This window comes from Fundulus heteroclitus, chromosome 4 (genome assembly GCF_011125445.2).
Source record: "Fundulus heteroclitus isolate FHET01 chromosome 4, MU-UCD_Fhet_4.1, whole genome shotgun sequence".
Taxonomy (NCBI): Eukaryota; Metazoa; Chordata; class Actinopteri; order Cyprinodontiformes; family Fundulidae; genus Fundulus; species Fundulus heteroclitus.
This window is the reverse complement of record NC_046364.1, coordinates 30,415,788-30,435,285: the sequence shown is the minus strand read 5'-3', so window position 1 is coordinate 30,435,285 and position 19,498 is coordinate 30,415,788. Positions and strand designations below refer to the sequence as shown.

At 40.3% G+C, this 19,498-nt stretch overlaps 1 protein-coding gene across 7 annotated transcripts in view; it reads right to left on the bottom strand.

The window, feature by feature from the left end:
* zfhx3 (zinc finger homeobox 3) overlaps nt 1-19,498 on the bottom strand; it is a 357,317-nt gene that overhangs the window by 19,394 nt on the left and 318,425 nt on the right. For 6 of the 7 annotated variants that reach the window (XM_036136359.1, XM_036136360.1, XM_021308543.2 and 3 more), the window contains one exon: nt 14,291-14,398. The exons of the other annotated variant lie outside the window; for it this stretch is intronic. In XM_036136359.1, the coding sequence (XP_035992252.1) occupies nt 14,291-14,398 (108 nt within the window). The remainder of the gene's footprint in view (nt 1-14,290; nt 14,399-19,498) is intronic. 7 annotated transcript variants of the gene reach the window in all.

Genomic DNA, 19,498 nt, shown 5'->3' with positions numbered 1-19,498 from the left:
GGCTGATATTTGTTTGTAGCAAGCTGTATCTTATTGAGTATGATGGCTTTAACAGGCCTCTCTAGAAAATTAGAACTTTTTCAAGGGTTTGTATAAATAAATGTTAGAAATGAATGAATAAATTAATGTAACAATAGTTATATGTGCGTCTAGTGTAGAAAACAACAACATCAAGGTTCTAAAGCTCAGGAAGTAGATGCAAACTGGATGAAGTGAGACTTGACCAACAGCCTGAGATCTGTTTAATGAAATGTATATAACAGTAAGAAAGAGTCATGAAGCAAGTATTAAAAAAAATCAAAAAAAATAAATGTTTAATGGAAGTGTGCTAAAACATCTATTCCGCTTTTTGTGGCTAAACAGCTCAAAAGAAGTAAAGTTCAGCTTTAGCTTTCCATCTTCTTAACTATATTAAAGTTTCTGAGAGTAATAGGTGAAAAGAAGAAAAAAAAACTCAGAACTACATAAATAAATAAAAATAAATCTTGTTCTCAAACACCTGCACAAATCTCCCAGCTTCCAAAAAGCTGTTTCACAAAGAACATGTCTTTCAACTCAAGACATAATTACATGCAGCGGGGTCTTGATTAGTCATATCCAAGCATATCCATATACAACTTTTGATGTTTTTCCTGGAAGTAGAAAAAGAAAAAAAAAGACTATTGTGACTGCCAGGTGGGTGTCAGTCTTTTCCATTCTCTAAAGAGATATCAAGTATTTCACTGGCTCACACATCAAATTAAATGGCAAACCCATTCAAATGCAAACAATGCTGAAATAACCAAAATAACATGCCTATTTTATTCTGCGTCTGCAGAGCAAGGCCTCCCAAAAGAGCTCCTGTAAGCCACTTTAAAAGTACTCCACTTTATAAAGAAAAAGGATAAACGACAGTTGGCACTCTAGAGGTGTAACTTTAGTTGAACAGCTAAGCACACGTTAACTAAAAAAAAGCTAAAACCACAGAGCACCTGTAAAGGGGAAACTGCAGCAGGAGCGCCAGTGGAAAGTGTTTATTGTGAAACTTAAGGAGTTGTCTCACAAAACCCTAACAACCCCATAAAGAGTTAAATTTGGCCTGATTCGTACAGTTCTTGAGGGGCAAATTGAGAACAGAGGCCACTACTAAGGGACGGGTGGTATGGCAATGGGGGGGTCAGGTTAAACAGGGCTGACCACACTCCTACTCCAGACATTAAAATGTCAGCTCCAATCAGGATGAGGGCAGTTGAGGTGATTACCCGGTGGGAGACCTGGCTTAGGACAGAGGAGTCTGTAAGATCTCCCAGAGACACCGAGATCAGCCATGGAGACCCTATTAGGGTGCAGTCACAGTCAATCCTATTAAACACATCCGCCAATAAACAAAGGAAATGTTAAACAAAAGGAACCTCCCATTCGTTGACATTAACCTCTCAGTCATGGCACTGTGCTCACCAATTCGTCCTCCAACTCAACTCTACTCCAGTCCACTTTTTCTTTTCCCTTCTCCTTCTTCTCCCGAAAGCCCTCTTTTAAGGAGAGTTTCTCTCAAAAGCCCTCTTTCTGTCAGCATGCTTTACATAAAGATGGCCTTTTTAGGGTTCAGGATTTAAATTCCAGTTTATTCATTTCATTCATTTCTCACGGACAAATTGCATTCTACGGCACTGAAGATCATGTTTTTTCAAAAATATGTTTTTAACTATGCAATCAGCACAGAACCATTTCCTCTCTCCTTCAGCAGCTCATTATTTCAACAAGCGGCTCCTTGACTATAATTAACATCAACACCCACAAAGTAAGGAAGGATGCCTTCACTCCTTGCAACATAAAAAGGATTAGAAAAGAAACAAATGTGGAACCTGATAAATGATTAATGTGCGCATTTACATTTTTAGTGAGGATTGCGCTAGTAACTGCAGGAGGGTAACAACGTGAACGTATGGCTGTAAATACAGTCAAGAACGTATTAAACCCCCTCTCTGCCTCGTGATTAAGAGAATAAGCATAACGATTATGATTCCAGAGCTGCTCAATTAGCACCAGAGAGGTGCAACAAGTGGCTGTTCTTGTACTGAAAGCTGCTGAAACCCTGTTTTCCGGCTGAGGTGCTTCAAGCTCAAGTGTGGGTGAGAGAGAAGGTGTGCAAGGTGAGGACAGGCGCAGGACTGCACAGGCCTTACTCCGGTGAAGTCTCTCTGTCACGGCTAATTAGGACTCCATAAATCTGATCCACTGCAGCAACACTATCATCAGCAGCCCCGTGACCAACTTGTAACTACTGTTTTCCGTTTTTTTTTCCCTTGTCGTCGGCAGTGAAAACTGTTCAAACAATGAAAAACCTAAAACAGAAATATAATTTTAAAGAAATTATAGTTTTAGGTTCTATGTCCAAAGCTAGATATGAGACGTAAGAGTTGGCTAAGAAGCAATGAACAAAATGTGCTCAAATGGAACTGTGCAAAGGACTGCCACAATGACTGTGATTGGAATAAACAAAGATGTCCCAAGTGGGACATGCTTTAAATGTCAGTGGCTGACAAGTATTCTTACTTTCTAGTTATGAAGAAAAAAGAAACAACAACATTTACATTTTATTTACTTAGCAGAAACTTTTATCTGTAGTGTCTTTGAAGTGAAAAAATATATTTAAGCTTCAGTACAGTCAGAAAAGGTAGCTCCAAGATTGGGAGCTAAATACATTTAAATGGAGGGAAAACCCATTTAAAGAAAGAACATGAAAGATCCTTTCTTTGTCTCTAGTTTCATCAGAGAATCACTGAATAAAAGTACTATTTATTAACAGCTTATATATATATATATATATATATATATATATATATATATATATATATATATATATTTATATATGTGTGTGTGTGTGTGTGTAAGATATGTATACATTAAAACTCAGCCCTTGCAGGCCGTCTACCCTCAACCTAAAAGTAATTGTGGATAAAACCTTAACGGTAAGTCAGATCTGCTTTCTTGACCTTTTTTGGCCTTTAGTTCGATGGAGAGCCTTAATCTCCACCAAACATCTTCTGACAGATGCATCGGGTGACTATTGCATGAAAGCACCGACGGAGTACACAGAGCAGCAGAGGAGAAGAAAAAAAACTGCAAGCCAATAAGGTAATTATTAATTCATGTCCCTTTTCCGTAAACCAAAGGCTTTTCTGCTGTCGAGTCCCGTAAGTGAATTGGACTTTGGCACCTTGTCTCTCTTTCTTAGCTGGACTGTATAATTCAAGCAGCAAGCGGGGCTGCCAGTTTTCTGAGCCAGTCTCTGGAGCAAATCCTTGCTGCCTTGTTGTGCTTTCAAGGGGAGAAAAAAAAAAAAGACTGCTGCTGGACAGAGTGACTGACACAGCACAGACTGGATTAACCACAATAGGTCATCTCCCACTGAAATCTTCGGTGAGTGCAAAAATCGCCGCTGCCCCTAACCCTACATCATTCTGAGAGGTTATCCATATTGTAGAGATAAAAGTAAACAGCATGCAAACCTGTGAAATGTGGAGCAAGGCGGCTGGTGTTTTGAATAATGTCCCTCCTAGGAGCTGAGGCGAGGTGCACATCTTTGCAGCCTCTATTGCTTCATCGCAATTATTCCCACCATGCTCACGTAGCTTCAGGTCCTATGTTAACATCAACTATCACACATCCTGGCCATGCCAGGGAGAGGGAGTAAACGTCAGGTGGTAGAGCCAAAGTTTAACCTACGCATGTAGGAACTCCAGCACGCTCCGAGAAGCCTGCCTGCTGAAACCTTTCACCTTCAAAGCGCCGAGACCCTGCGACGCCCTTCAGCTTCTCGCGCTGCGTGAAATCCTCACCTCTATTCCCATGGAGAGTTGGCTATTAATATGGAGATGATTCAACTCCCATGGTGCTACAAGTCATTTTCTCTCTGCGCTATGCAAACAGCATTGCCTTTTCCTTTTCCCCACTTTTAACCAGGTTTTTAATCTACGGCCTGAGTCAGAGCCCAAAGCAATAAAAGGGCAGCGCTCTGTTTGGTCTTTTATGCAGCGAGAACCAACAGAGAAGATTTCAACTAGGGAGGTGGGAGCAAAAATCCACATAATTGCATTTTGAACAGGGCAACAACAAAAAAAAAAAAAAAAAAGTCAAATCTATAGGCTGTGGGGAAGTGAAATTGTTCAGTTATGTTGAGATTTCTGGATGCGGTTGTCGGCAATTTACAGGCTTCAATGAACGATAGCATGGAGTGTGCTTCACCTTAGCAGGACACAGCTTTGGATGTTGGAAACCTTGTGGTAGACCCATAAACACCGCGCTTTCAGGGAGGTGCCTCACAAACAAGGACAATTTATGGCCTATTATCTTCAAAGACGAAAGGAATTATAATTTGAGGGACGACAAACACTTGAGAGACGTGACATGAGTATGTAAACGTCTCCACTGCTCCCTCTCCCAGGGTCCTACACTACTGAGGGGCCTTAAGAGCAACAAATCCCGGCTGCACTGAATGACCCACAATTTAAAGTGGACATGCTAAACCTGAATAATTGAATTACAACTAAGCTGAGCCAGACAATTTCAACTTAAAAAACGAATAAAATCTGCATATATGCACTGTTGTGCGGGAGAACAGTTTGGATCATTTCATTTGTGCGTTTCTGAATGCGCCCACCCTGAAAGGCTAGCAGCACAAAGCAGAGCCGGAGAATAAATAAAGAAAGAAATGAAAATGACTGGGATGCAATGCCACACTGTCGCGTCTAGGGGACGCTAATCATCGGCTTCATTATCCCGATTACAAGCAGCCGCCGCGGGAGAAGCACATCTGCTTCTCTTAGCCGCAGAACACCTGAACGGCCGCATGTGCTCACTGAGGCAAGTCGACGAGAACAGCTGGTGAATGGGAAGCCAGGAGCACACACACACACACACACACACAGCTTGGTCCTCAGTCACACAGCTATCCAGATTTTGTGTTGAGATTTAGTTGAAAATAGTTTGGAGCTTTTTTTTTTAACACATCTGAGTGAATAAATAAAAGGAAGAAAAGGAAGCCAAAACGGAGGCATTTGTGTTCAGCTGCAGTAATTTAAGCAGGACAAACATCTCTTCGGAGCTGTATACTTCTGCCACACATGCGTGAGCTTTGCAAAAAAATTAAATACAAAAAGAACAACAAAACTCTATATTCAGGGTTTTAAATTACACGTGATTCTGGTTTTAATTGTTCTTAATGAGATGTGTTTAAAGGTGGCTTGATGACCTCTGCTGAATTCAGAGAAGGGCATAAATATTTGTGCACAGATTGAGTAAATGCTGTAAGGCAAGGCAAGGCAAATTTATTTATATAGCACAATTCAGTACAGAGACAATGCAAAGTGCTTTACATGATTAAAATATTGGAAAATAAAACAGAATAAAAGCAAGTAGGGATAGTGTAGAAACAAAAAAAAAAAAAAAAAAAAAAAAAAAAAAAAAAAAAAAAAAAAAAAAAAAAAAAAAAAAAAAAAAAAAAAAAAAAAAAAAAAAAGAACATTTGAAAACAGTAAAACATTTTAACTTGAACATTCAAAGGCAATTCTAAACAAATGTGTTTTTAATCTTGATTTAAAGGAACTCAGGCTTTCTGCACTTTTACAGTTTTCTGGAAGTTTGTTCCAGATAAGTGGAGCATAGGAACTAAATGCTGCTTCTCCTTGTTTAGTTCTGGTTCTAGGTATGCAGAGTAGGCTGGAGCCAGAAGACCTTAGTGGTCTGGAGGGTTGATACGCTGATAACAAGTCTGTGATGTATTTAGGTGCTAAGCCATTTAGAGATTTATATACTAACAGAAGTATTTTAAAGTCTATTCTCTGAGATACAGGGAGCCAGTGTAAGGACTTTAGAACGGGGGTTATGTGCTCTACTTTCTTAGTCTTAGTGAGAACGCGGGCAGCAGCGTTCTGGATCAGCTGCAGCTGTCTGATCCACTTTTTAGGCAGACCTGTAAAAACACCGTTGCAGTAATCAATTCTACTAAAAATAAACGCATGGATTAGTTTTTCCAGATCCTGCTGAGACATCAGTCCTTTAATCCTGGAAACGTTCTTCAGGTGATAGAAAGCTGACCTTGTAATTGTCTTTAGATGCTTTTGGAGGTTCAGGTCTGAGTCCATCACTACTCCCAGATTTCGGGCCTGATCAGTGGTTTTTAGCTGAAGCAACTGAAGCTGTGTGCTAACTTTTGATCTCTCCTCTATTGGTCCAAATATTATTACTTCTGTTTTGTTTTTGTTCAACTGAAGAAAATTTTGACACATCCATGCATTGATTTCTTCTAGGCATTTACTCAGTGCTTGAATTGGTTTATAGTCACCTGGTGACATGGTGATGTAGAGCTGTGTGTCGTCTGCATAGTTATGGTAGCTGATGTTGTTATTTTTTATTATCTGGGCTAGAGGGAGCATGTAGATATTGAAGAGGAGGGGACCCAGGATGGACCCTTGGGGAACCCCACATGTGATTTTTGTAATCTTCGATGTAAAGTTACCTACTGATACAAAAAAGTCCCTGTCCTTTAAGTAAGATTTAAACCAGTGGAGAGCTGTACCAGAAAGGCCGACCCAGTTCTCCAGGCGCTCTAACAGAATGGAGTGATCAACAGTATCAAATGCTGCACTGAGGTCCAATAGTACCAGCACGGTGGTTCTTCCACAGTCTGTATTTATATGGATGTCATTAAAAACCTTGATAAGGGCGGTCTCTGTACTGTGGTGAGCACGGAAACCTGACTGGAAACCATCAAAGCGGCTGGTCGTTGTTAAGAAGGTGTTTAATTGTTGAAATACAACTTTTTCAATAATCTTACTGATAAAGGGGAGGTTTGAGATGGGCCTGTAGTTCTGGAGTAGAAGTTTGTCTAAATTGTTCTTTTTCAGCAGTGGTTTGATAATTGCTGTTTTTAGGGACTGGGGGAAAACACCTGACAGAAGGGACGCGTTTATTATCTGAGTCAAATCAGACGCTATTACAGGTAAAACTTTTTTAAAGAAAGCTGTGGGTAGAACATCAAGGCAGCTGGAGGAGGAACTTAACTGCTGAATGATCTGCTCTAAGCTTTTGTGGTTTATTTCGCTAAAATGGGACATTTTGTCAGAAATAGTTCCAGCTGAATAAAGCATTGGTTCTGGTGTTGATATGGTAGTACAAAATGATCCTCTAATTTTTAGGATTTTTTCAGTAAAGAAGTTAGCAAATTCGTTGCAGGCCCTGGTGGAGTGGAGTTCGGAAGTCACGGACACAGGAGGATTTGTTAGCCTGTCAACTGTGGAAAATAAGACATGAGTATTATTAATGTTTTTCTTGATGATCTCAGAGAAGAAAGATTCTCTTGCATTTTTCAGTTGTAAGTTATATCTGTAAAGTCTCTCTTTATAGATGTCGTAGTGAACTAGGAGTCTATTCTTTCTCCACCTGCGTTCAGCTTTTCGACATTCCCTTTTTTCACTTCTAACTGATGGAGCATTTCTCCAAGGAGATTTTTTCTTCCCGGGAAAAAACTTCACTTTGACTGGAGCAATGCAGTTAATGATGTCTGAGACTTTAGACTGAAAGTTATCTACTAGCTCATCTACTGAGTTGCAGCCCAAGGTTGAAGTATCAGAGTAAGCTTGAATAAAAGTTTCCGCGGCATTGTCCTTAAAGGTGCGTTTTCTTACGATGTCCCTTTGGCTAAATGAGTCGCTGGTAATTATGCTTTCAAAGGTAACAGAAAAGTGATCGGATAAGGCAACATCAGTTACATTGACCTGTGAAATCTTTAGACCTTTAGTGATGATCAAGTCTAAAATATGTCCCTGTTTGTGTGTTGGCTGTTTAACGTGTTGACTTAAACCAAAGTTTCTAAGTGTGTCACACAGTTCTTTTGCACTTCTGTCTTCAGGGTTGTCAACGTGAAAGTTGAAGTCTCCAACAATAATTAAACAGTCATAATCAACACATATCACAGACAGCAGGTCACTAAAATCATTAAAAAAGTTTGATGTGGACTTAGGAGGCCTGTACACATTCAGAAACATAGTTCGTACCGGGCCCTTTACCTGGAGAGCCAAATGTTCAAAAGAGTCAAATTTTCCTAAAAACACCTTTTTACACTTTAGTGAATCATTAAACAATGTTGCTACTCCTCCACCTTTCCTTTGCTGTCTGCTCTCACAAAGAAAACTGTAGTTTGGAGGAGTCGACTCCATCAGTATAGCTGCTTCACTAAATTCATGCAGCCATGTTTCTGTTAAAAACATTACATCAAGATCATTGTCAATAATGAAGTCATTAATTAAAAGGGATTTTCCTGACAGAGATCTAATATTTAATAAACCCAGTTTATATGACTTAGTGGTTGATGATGTCTCTGTGACAGGTTGCATCTGACAGTTTATGATTTTTAAGTATTTGTTCCTGTTTATCCTTTTGTTTTTCTTATTTCTGCCACGTATTATCACAGATATTCCATAATCTCCGGCGAAAGGCCCCGGCTGATGCTGGGAACTCTCATGTCTGATAAACGTGTGGCCAGGGCCCAATCTGTATCACAGCGAAGTAATTTGGAGTTCCTCAGTACCAGAGTGTTCTGTGATACGTGGAGGGGGAGGATCTGAGGCTCTGAGGCCTTTGGAGAATCCTGGTTTATTCACAGCAGAATGGCTATGTGGAGAGGATGTCATCTGTAGGCCAATCTTAAATACTTTGTTCATGTTATGAGAAAATTCCAGAAAAGGAACTTCTGGGCTTTGTGGAGAAGAAGGGGAGGCGGGGTCCAGTCTGGACCGGTGTTTGTGAAGATGGAGGTTCTTGGTCCTTTCGTTGTCCTGCTGAGATCTGGGATGAATCGTCCTGTAGCTCTGACAACGCCTCATTCTGTGTCATCTTTCTGGCCATCTTTATCTTGGCTTGTTCGGGCTGCACTGGGCTTATCATTTGTTTTGGCACTGGATGTTCCTTGTTTTGGGACAAAGCTGATGACGCATGGTTCACAGAATAGAAGATGTTTGAAATCAGCCGTTTTGCACCTGACCTATTTAGAGAGAAACAATCTCTGTTGAACAGATGTCTTCTTTCCCAAAATATGTTAAAGTTGTCTATGAAGGTTACAGTTGTTTCTTTGCATGTTTTTTCCAGCCATTTGTTTAGCATCAGAATTCTGGAAAAAATCTCGTCTCCGCAGTTAGCGGGTGAGTGAGGCCCGCTAAGAAGAACCTTGACATTCAGGCCATCAACAAGTTTCAACAAACGAATGTAATCCTCTTTTAATACTTCTGATTTTCTTATCCTGTTGACGTCCGTCAGGGCTTCAGCTTGTATTATGAGGTTTTCCAAGGTCGGACGTTTTCTCAAGATCCTTGGAAGGTCTGTCTGAAGGATGTCTGTTAAATCAGACACCAGGCCACAGTTCCCGTCGTTATAAATCAACACCTCTGTATTTTTCTTGTTACAGAAATGTTTAATCCCCCTTACAGAACCATTGCATAATATCAGGGTCCTTGGCCCTGTGGCATGTCTTTTCTCTGATGTCTTAGAACGAAAATCGTTGACATACCTCTGGTTTTTGTCCTCCTGGGTCACATTTTGGAGCGGAGCGAATCTGTTTCGTAAAGGAATTCCAGCATTTCCAGCAGGTTTACTCCTATCATTTGTTGTGGGAACAGCCCGCTGTTGTTTTACTTGTCCTGGGACATCTCTCTGTAGTCTTGGCCAGTTTTCTTTGTCTAGGCGTGGGGTTCGTTGGTCCTTTGGTCTTGCACCCAGAGTGGTCCAGGGATTCTCATTTTCCTCAGGGAACTGTTTGTTCGCTGAGTCGCTGGGCTGGTGGTCACCGCTCGGAATCACGGGCAGGGTCGTATCATTTCCATTCGCGGCGTTTACATCATAATTCACTTCAAGTCGACAGATTTTCAGTTCCATAACAGCTATCTTCTGTAAAAGCTTGTCAAAGTCCATTGTGTTGAAGGAGGGCATCTTTTCAAAATCCAAATCAAAAAATAAGTAAAAGAAAATAAAAAGAAAATAAATAAATAAAAACTAAATCCAACTTTCTGTGGTTTAGGTTAGGAGATAAAGAGATAAAAAGTAAAAGGCAGGAAAATGCAAGCAAGCAGAGAGCAGAGAAAAAAGCGTCCGAACAGGCTGAGAGGCAGATATGAGAGTGTATACTCCAGCCAATCGGAGTCTAAGTTAGAACCTGCGTGTCACATTTAATTGGCACTACACGCAACTGTGTCAGAATACACCTACTATAATAATAATACACTAAGCCCCAATAGTTTAAATGTAACAAATAAAATAATATGGAAGGCAGAAAATCTGTTTATGGAACTGCAAAATGACACATCCATTCTAATTAGACAGACACAAATACTTTAAATTGGCTTAAAACTGTCCACTACTTTTTTAAACTGTTTTACAAAATATCAATGAAACAGTATATTCATCCTGCGCTCCATGTTAACCATTTGGAACCATTTGTTTTAGCCTACTTGTGAGTCTGCCTGTTCCCTGAGGTGTTACAGTTCAGAGAGTGCGGATGACCTACGCTGAAATATAATTTTTCACCCCTTGCTTCCACCACCTTGCTCTGGCTTGTGTAAATTGAATATAGGGGAAGGCGCGGGGAGGAATTATTTATCAACTTCCACTAAAGCCCAGAACTGAGACGCTATACTTTCCTCATCCTCTGCTTAATGCAACCCCTCATCTCTGCCACAACGTTTAGGAAAAAAATATTAGCCATACAGTTTATGCTAAATATCAGATCACATCGTGTCTAGGCCTGTGGGTGTATCAACAATTTCCAGCTTTTTTTCCACCTCTTCTATCACGTCTAGCTCTGATCACCTTCTTGTTTGACCCACACTGATTTTCAGCCTGCCTCATTTCCAGCTGCATTCTCATGGATTCATGCAAGTGCAGCAGAAATACATCATCCGCTTTAATAAAGGTAAGGATCCTGTTCGTGTGCCTTTATCTGTAGGTTATCCACTAGGAGAGGGATGGGCAAGGAAGAAAGTAGGAGGGTTAGCAATTTATACATATTTTATACATATTGTTTAAGACGACCCTTCAGTGGTGGCTACGGCTAACATACAGGTGCCATTTGGAATGGCTTCGAAATTTAAATTTTTTCTAACGCAATCTGAACGCAATTATGATAATTCAAAAGTGGCACAACACAGTGCTTTCTAGCAAAAGACATCTACATTCATTGCATGCCTTTACATGCGCATCCGTGTTTTGTCCCTGAGACAAATAAAAAAGCAATGGAATAATGAAGGCATCTTTCAAGAGATGACAGGCCAAATACATATGCATGTTACAAAGGCTTCTGATGTACCTCTAAATGATTTTAATGAATACTGAGGAGCCGTGCAACAAGAAGGAGAAAATAAGATTGACAGTGGCTTTAAAAAAGGAGGAATCTTTTTTTTCTTCCTGTTTTCACTAATGCCGTCTGTCTGACAGTGGCTGTCATTTGTAAAGGGAACAATGTTGCGCTCCGTTCCAACAGCAACATGACAACGACGAGAAGAAGTGCTTCGCTCGTTCTAATGATGGATCTTAGGAGGAGCTCGGGGTCAGACAGTGGAAGACTGAGAACCTTTCTGACTGATAACAGATCGGCTATATTTTAACAAATGCACCCTCCAGGTTCTTACTATGCAACATTTTTAGACGATCAGCAGCTCAAACAAGTGCTCCTCTGCTCGCCAAATGCACTGTGAGGTGTTGCTCCAACAAGACATGCTTTCTGCATTTCTTCTGAATTGGTATTGTATCTTTTAAATCTGCAGGAAGTTTCAAAGTACAAAAAAAGAGCCCTTCCTATTAAACTCCAGCTGTCTACTTTTCCCAACACAGCCTTGAACCCACCACACCATCCTACCCACCTTCCTTTCCACTGACATCAAACAGATCCTCAGACCTGGTTCCCTAATGCAATGCTATTTTTAACTAAGCGTTTCTAATAAGCTGCAGGGAAGCTGTAAATTTTTCATATGCAAGCACATATTTCCTTTGTGAAAACACAGAAACACTCTTATTTGCTGATTAGTGACTGACAGAGGGGAGGAAAGGAACTGAATATGCTTGTATCAGATTGCATGCCTTTCAAAAAGGAGGAATCCTAATGCAAGGAGTCGTCTTCCTGTGCACCACAGGTATGAGTGAATTATTAATCGGCCAGCTCATTTTAATGCTTTTTAAAGTGCTTTATTTTGATGTGCTAAAACATACTTTTAGCCATATTCAGTCAGGCATGCATATCATTATTTCTTCCATCAAAGAGGAGTGTCGCCCTTTCAAAGAGCACAAACAACTCAGCCTCATTTAAAATAGAAGTTCAAATATCAAAGACGTTTTACAAAGGTGAGGCTTCAAACACTGTGATGAAGTTTTTTTTTTTTTTAATCTGTACTTTATGAAAACTTCGGTATGCAAAAAGGGTGCGGATTGTTTTGCAGCTTTTAACCTGACTCGTGTAAATCAAAACACCCCACAGTCAGACAAGGGAAGTTAGACACAAGAAGAAGTTAGACAGGTGAAGAGCATCTATCAAGGCCTGTTACTGCTCTGTGCCATTAATATCAAAACTACTTTCTATTGGATAGGAGAAGTCTAAACTAGCTTTGTTTTTGTGTAATACAGGCATTGAGATTAAACTGAGCATGAAAAAAGAGAACTGGAAAAAGGTTTCATTTCCCCCCTCTTAAAAACAACAACAAAGAAAAACAACACAATCAGTAAATAAATTAAGCTTTTTGAGTTTCACGCTCTTTGATTCTCTGATACACATGCATTGTATACTATTATGGGAAAGACTCGACTTTTAAAGTTAACTGAACTTGCTTCTCATTTTGTGGGGTTTTATTTGTCCCCCACCTTTGTGAATTTGCAGAAAAAACTCTTGTTCTAATGCTTGTACCAAACATTATTAGAGCTAAATTCAGTTTGTATGGATGAGTTATAGCATATGAAGTCACGAGACAATGTGCGCGTATAGCAGGCCACATGTTTAAAAGACTATTGCCTTAATAGAGAATGATAATAACTAGCTATCGGCAAAATGGACTTAAAAATAGCACACCGTTTTGTGTTGTTTGTTGGGATAACAATAAAAAGCATTTCAAATTTCATATCTCTCTGCATACAGTCACAGCTGCATATAAACACAGACGCTGCTCAAACAAATAAAATGTACTCATTAACAAATAGGCTACTTCAGGACACCGGTTATAGCTGCCATTGAATAATTTGCAATAATTGCATTTAATCATATTTTCAAATATCTTAATTATATTGGATGCTCTCAGGGAATCAGCAGCAGAAAAAAATAATTAAAACAGTGAAAATGGCAATCCAAACCCATGTTGTTAGATTTTAGGCAGCTGTGGGTATGCAATCATCACCAATAATCATACCCTAATAAAAGTAAACGACACAACAATTGCCCCATCCCTAATGGTAGCATAAGGTTCGGACTTTATTACTTGGTTCTAGTATCTTAAAGACTATCAAGTGTGCCAGAACTTACACATCCATGCAACGTTCGATAAGGTTTGAAACTATGTAAATATTATCGTGCAATTAAGTTCATGGACAAATCATCACACTCTAAAACAAAAACCTCTGCATGCATTTTAAAAAGAAGTATTTCAAGTGAATGGTTTAATATATATATATATATATATATATATATATATATATATATATATATATATATATATATATATATATATAATATGGTAATGAAACAGAATAATGTATGTTTTTGAAACAAAATGGAGCAAGCTTGATCAGAAATTGAGGCCAGAAGCCCCTCCCCTCAACCTGAGGCCAGGCCCCTGCTTAAGAAACACCCCCTCCATTCACCATAATAGATAAGTATGGAAATAGCAATCCCGGTATGAATAAAACTATACATTCAGTATTGTCCGTGTCTAACTGTGTGCGACACAGTAGAGAGTGAGGATCACATGGGGGTTTGTACACAAGGCCTGCTCATCTATTGAGCAAAAACAAAACAAGAGTCACATGACACCTTAACTTATTTCATATATTGACAGCTTAACCTATCTGTATTATTTCTAGTGAAATTTGTAGTTTGCAGTATTGTTTAACCGTATAATAGGGTTTTATAAGAGCGTTTGTAGTTTTTTTTTCCCTAAAAATGCTTATTTAAGTAGGTTTATTATAGTTAGATAAAAGGCCTTTTGTTTACATCCCTCAGCTGCATGGCTGCAAATCCTGTGTCTAGTGCTGACTAAAAAAAGTCTGTGAATGTTGGCCTTACCTGTCCCTTTGGTGAGCTCCTTCTCCCCCCCACTTTCTCTATCTTTGGTTTGGTCCTCCTGGTCTGTGATGGTCTCACTAGCAGCCTCCACATCCTCGCTCAGCTCTCCTGAAGGGGGAGGGAGACCGGGATATGTAAATCAGCACGCCATCAGAATTGGTGGAAGCACTTAAAGGGACGGCAGCATTTTTTTTTTCTATAGGAGCTTGCAACAATTACATTTGCTGACACATAGTTGCAAGGCTAGCAGACAAAGAGGACAGAATCTGCTTTCTGTACTATCTGATAACACTGTAATATTTAGTCAGACTTGAATTATTAAATCAGAGTTGAATCATGGGGAAGAGGAAAACAAATATTGATTCATAAAGGAAGTATTTTTTTTTCTTATTTCATTGGGATTCAAAACTGCAAAAGGAAGAAAATAAATGACACGCATGTCCTAGCAGATGGAAAAATAACCGTCCTTCAAGAAAGGGACCTTATATAAGACCCCATTTGATATTGCACACGTCTTACAATCCCCTACCGCAATCTGCTATATTGCAAACCAATACCAATAACCCAATTTCGCTGCTGTTATTTTACTATTAAAAAATCATAAATATTTAAAACTTTCAGTCCTACAATTCAATGTATTTTTATGCCAGGTCAAAGTCACAAATCCCTTGTAACCACCTTAAAAGCCTCAGCTCGATATATCAGGGCCATTTAGGAGCGTTGAAGTCCAAACAATGGATATCCAATAACTCCATTTGTAAGTAACACACAGAGGAAAAGATAGCAAAAACAGATAATAAAAAGCGCATCAATCATGTTTATTTCCCTCCAGTGCCCTGTGAACATCCCCTCTGCCTGTTAAGTTTGTTTAAAAGTAGAGAGACTTGCATGCAACAGCATTGATTTGACAACAGTAAACTAGGCCGCAGTCAATAGGCTTTATCAGTTATTACACAAGTCAGCTAATTCTCAGCAAATGTACTTAAATGCTCTTTTGAAAATGCTTTCATGCCTCGGTCTCTACTCTATGAGCTATTGATATATTGACAAAACTACAACAGCAACTGAAATATCCTGGTCAAGTATTCAGCCCTGCAGTCTCTGCGCATTTAGTCAGCGCTCTTACCACAGGAATACCCCGCGCCAAAACTGCTTTTATGACGTTACGCGGTCCCTCATCACTCCCTGTTAACTCCCTCAGTTAGGGAACAGCGCTGCTCATCAACAAACCTGCATATAAAAGTCAGCATTTTATATGATTTCGATATGATATATGTGCATCTATAGTTGCAAAGAAATTAATACATTAGAGTTATTGTAATAAACTATAATTTTACAGACAACTAGGTTTCTTTACATAAAAAAGCTAGTTTGTAAAAATTAAAACACAAAACAAGACACACAATAGCTGAAAGGACAACACCTTTTTAATATTCCCCACCAGGCAACAGCAGCTACCTTCACTTCCTGCTTGCCAATACAGTTGTTGTAGGAAACAGCTGTCCGAGCAGGGTGGGAAGCGTATGGATTTTGTTGTAAAACATTAGTGCTAAAAGACCACTTGATGGCCCAGGGTTTTAAATAAAGATATTTAAAGAGAAGGCATATGTTAGAAAAGAAATACCTAAGGAGCTATTTCCGTTTTCCGCTTTAAATTTTTAAATATCTTAATTTCATCCAACACATTCCTGAATTCTGAAAAAGATACCAAATGCTCCTGAAAAGGGTCCAAGAAAATCTGCAGATTGCTAAAATCCCATCTATCTGCTGCCTGCATGAATCTTCATAGGTGCAAGAGAATTAAAATACTGTACAGCTGCACAGGTGCTCAGATTACAAAATAATCCCCAGGTAAAAAAAAAAAAAAAAATAACCTTTAAAAATGGGGCAAGGTGTCATTTTCCTGCTATGTGATGCATGTAGTGAGACTAATTCCCCACCCACACATCAATACTTACTTTGTTCTCAAACATTACTGTGATAGGCAGCCTGCATTCTAAAGCTATTTAGCTCCCGTGTAACCGCCTCCAAAATGGAGCACAAACACGTTACCTGCACATATGTGCATGAATGTTTCTTCCCCACCCCGTCGTGTTTTTTTTTTTTATTTTTTATTCTGCTTTATCAAGATGTTTAATCAACATGCATGACAATTTGAGCCTGCACAACACAGTTCCATGCATAATTTATACAAAAAAGCAGACGTATGATTCCAGCAGCGCTTTCACATCTCCGAGCGGCAAATGGTTTTGCCCGTTTCTTGTCTCATCTACAACCGCATTACAGAATGATTAAAGCTAGGTCGACTTTAATTAATGAAAGGTCACGAGTGGCCTAAGAGTAGGATGCAAATGGAAGAGACACTAAAACTGCAGCTGCAGATTAACTCTGGAAATAGATTAGGAGAAACACTCAAAGCTATGGCAGCGGGCCATTTCTAACCCAAATCTGAAAGATGTAAAGGACAATAGCCTGAAGGTTGTCTTCTAATTAATTGTCTTCATTAACCATTCTAATACAATAATATGAAACAGTTCCATTAATCTAATCATGCAAGCTGAATAAGCCCATTGCCGACACAAAGATTAAACTCATCTGTTCTGAGCATATAAATTTCAGTCCTGCTCTGTCAGTCAGTCAGAGGGGACAGTTCATGGGCTCTCTGTTCCAGCATCCCCCGACAGACACACGCACGCACACACACACACACACACACACACACACACACACAAACACACAGAGACATTGCTTTGTAGCCTTCCCCTCATGCGTTTTTCTGCCTTGCCAGTGACTGCAAAGGCCTACTCAGACCCATAGGTGTCACTCTATACAAGCTGGGAGAGAGCAACTTGCTCGCACACATTAATGAGGTGGTGGTAGGGGGGAGGGTCCGAGCCGCATCAGACAGAAACACATGGGGAAAGGAAAAAGGGAAGAAATATGTGGAGACGACAAAAGCAGATGCTACGCAAAAGCTGTCCGGTGAAGATGAGACACTGAAAATGGAAAGATTACCTTCAGATGAGAGAGAGCAGTCTTCCTCTTCCCCCCGAAGAGCAGTGATTACACTAATGCTAATCAGACTGACAAGCACAAACGGCCTAATAAATAATTGATGGTAACCACTGCACTTTCCAGTATTCCTTCCCAGACTGTGGAGAAGAGCAGCAGCAAGTAATGATAGTCACTCTGGATATCTTTCACTGGGTCAGGCTCCTCCTCCGTCCGCGGCCTCGGCTGAATATACCGCTATGATGGTAACTGCCTTTTTAAAGTGCCGAACCGCAGTCCCACCTGAAAACAGCCCCGTGGTTCTCAAACTATTTGCCGTTGGATATTCAGTTCTCAGACAATAACCCGGACGCCGGCTTTAGCTAGGCGTACACATGTCCCGGATCACCACTGTCAGGGAGGACCTGAGCTGCTTCCACTCCCGGGCTCCTGAGTTCCTGGAAGGAGGGATGTGTTCTGCCTCTCTCTGGTTTGTAGCTCAGTCTCTAAGCCCTCATTACTCTCATTATCATTATCAAAGCTGCTGTTGTCAGTCTTAACCAGGTGTCACGAGGTTATACTGTAAATCAGGGAGGAGTGTGTGCTCCCCCCCCCCCCCCCCCCCCCCCCCCCCCCCCCCCCATGCTTTATTCCTGCGTGGACAGCTTCCTTTTCTATAGCGCTGTTCTGTTGGATAAAAAGCAATCTTATTTCACACTTCACAGACTCCATCTTTCTCGCCTACTTCATCTTTTAAGGCACCCCCCCCCCCTCCTCCTGCCTCCCCCTATCACCCAGTGCTCCCCTTCCTTGTATTAAAGTTGGCCTGACTCTGGACTAGAGGGCGCAAAATGAAAGTGACAGGAGGGTACCATGGGACAATGAGACACAGGACCCATGCTGAGGGCTTTCTTGCATTGTCCGCTCCTCATATCAGCACCTCTGCACCCCGTACACAGGACCTCCCTCGCTCTTCAAAAATCAAACAAACAGGAAAACCCTCCCATCTCACGCTGCCGCCACCCCACCCTCCCGACACTCTTAGAAGCTCTCTCCTGGAGTCCTCACAAGGTGCACCACATAAAACCCCAACTGAGAAAAACATGCCTACAAAGTAGCCAGAGACAAAATTAGTTTTTTTTTTTCTTTCTCACGAACATCCAATAAAACACAATGTTATGTTATCAGACACATTAATGGTCACTTGTTTTATAATACTTAAAGCTGAAATAAAATTAAATTAAAAATGGACACATCGTATTAAAAAGAAGGAAAATCAAATGGCCGTCAAAACACTCAAACTGATATGTGGGAAAATTGAAAATGCAATTTAAACTGCAAGTAACATTATTTCCAATAAATTAAAAAACACCCAAACGGTATAGTAATATCTCAGAAACCGCACCAAACGAGAGGCAGACTGGCTCGTGCAAAATGAAAGCCTGTTTTGTCTCTGTGCCCCACTCACACATGCCCTCGGTCCCTGCTCTCCCACACAGTATCACGGTTTGGAAAGGAACGAAGAGTAAGGCTACCGCAGTGCTGCTGGTCAGCGTTACGTGTTAGATTCCTGACCTGCCTATGGGGGGGCTACGCTCTGACCTCAGGATCTAAATGTGAATGAATACTTTGTGTCTCCACAGGACTAAACGGTGTGAGAGCAAGGGAGGAGGAGGTGCAGAGTTATAGCATCTAATGACAGAAACAAAAAACACAAAATGTTAAAAAAAGAAAGTTAATCACAGATAGCCTTAGAAGCTGCCATAGAAACATGTCAGAAACTCCTTATTTGAGCCTCTGATTTTCCCTTGGTGCATGCTCATCACACCAGCCTATAGGTCCTCATTCTGATTCCCCTTGCATCTCAAAGTCAGTATTTTTGATGTGCTATGGGAGATAAAAAAAAAAAAGATTAAAAAAAATCTCTTAAAGCAACCGATGTAACCAATTTTATGCTCTTGATACTCAGTCAATTAAAAATATTTCCCCTAATGTGTTACCACGTGGGAAACTATTCTAATTAGAAATACGTCTTGCAATAATGACATGTTTGGATGCATTACAAATAAAGTTAAAGAGCGTTGCTCCAGTTCTTTTGTCTTTGTGTTTTACTCAGGTGATGAAGGAGAGGAGGATCTAGGTTAATGTGGCTGTACGCAGGGACTGAGCAGGCAGGGACTGCTCACTCTTCTGCCCCCGTCTGATGCACACACAACA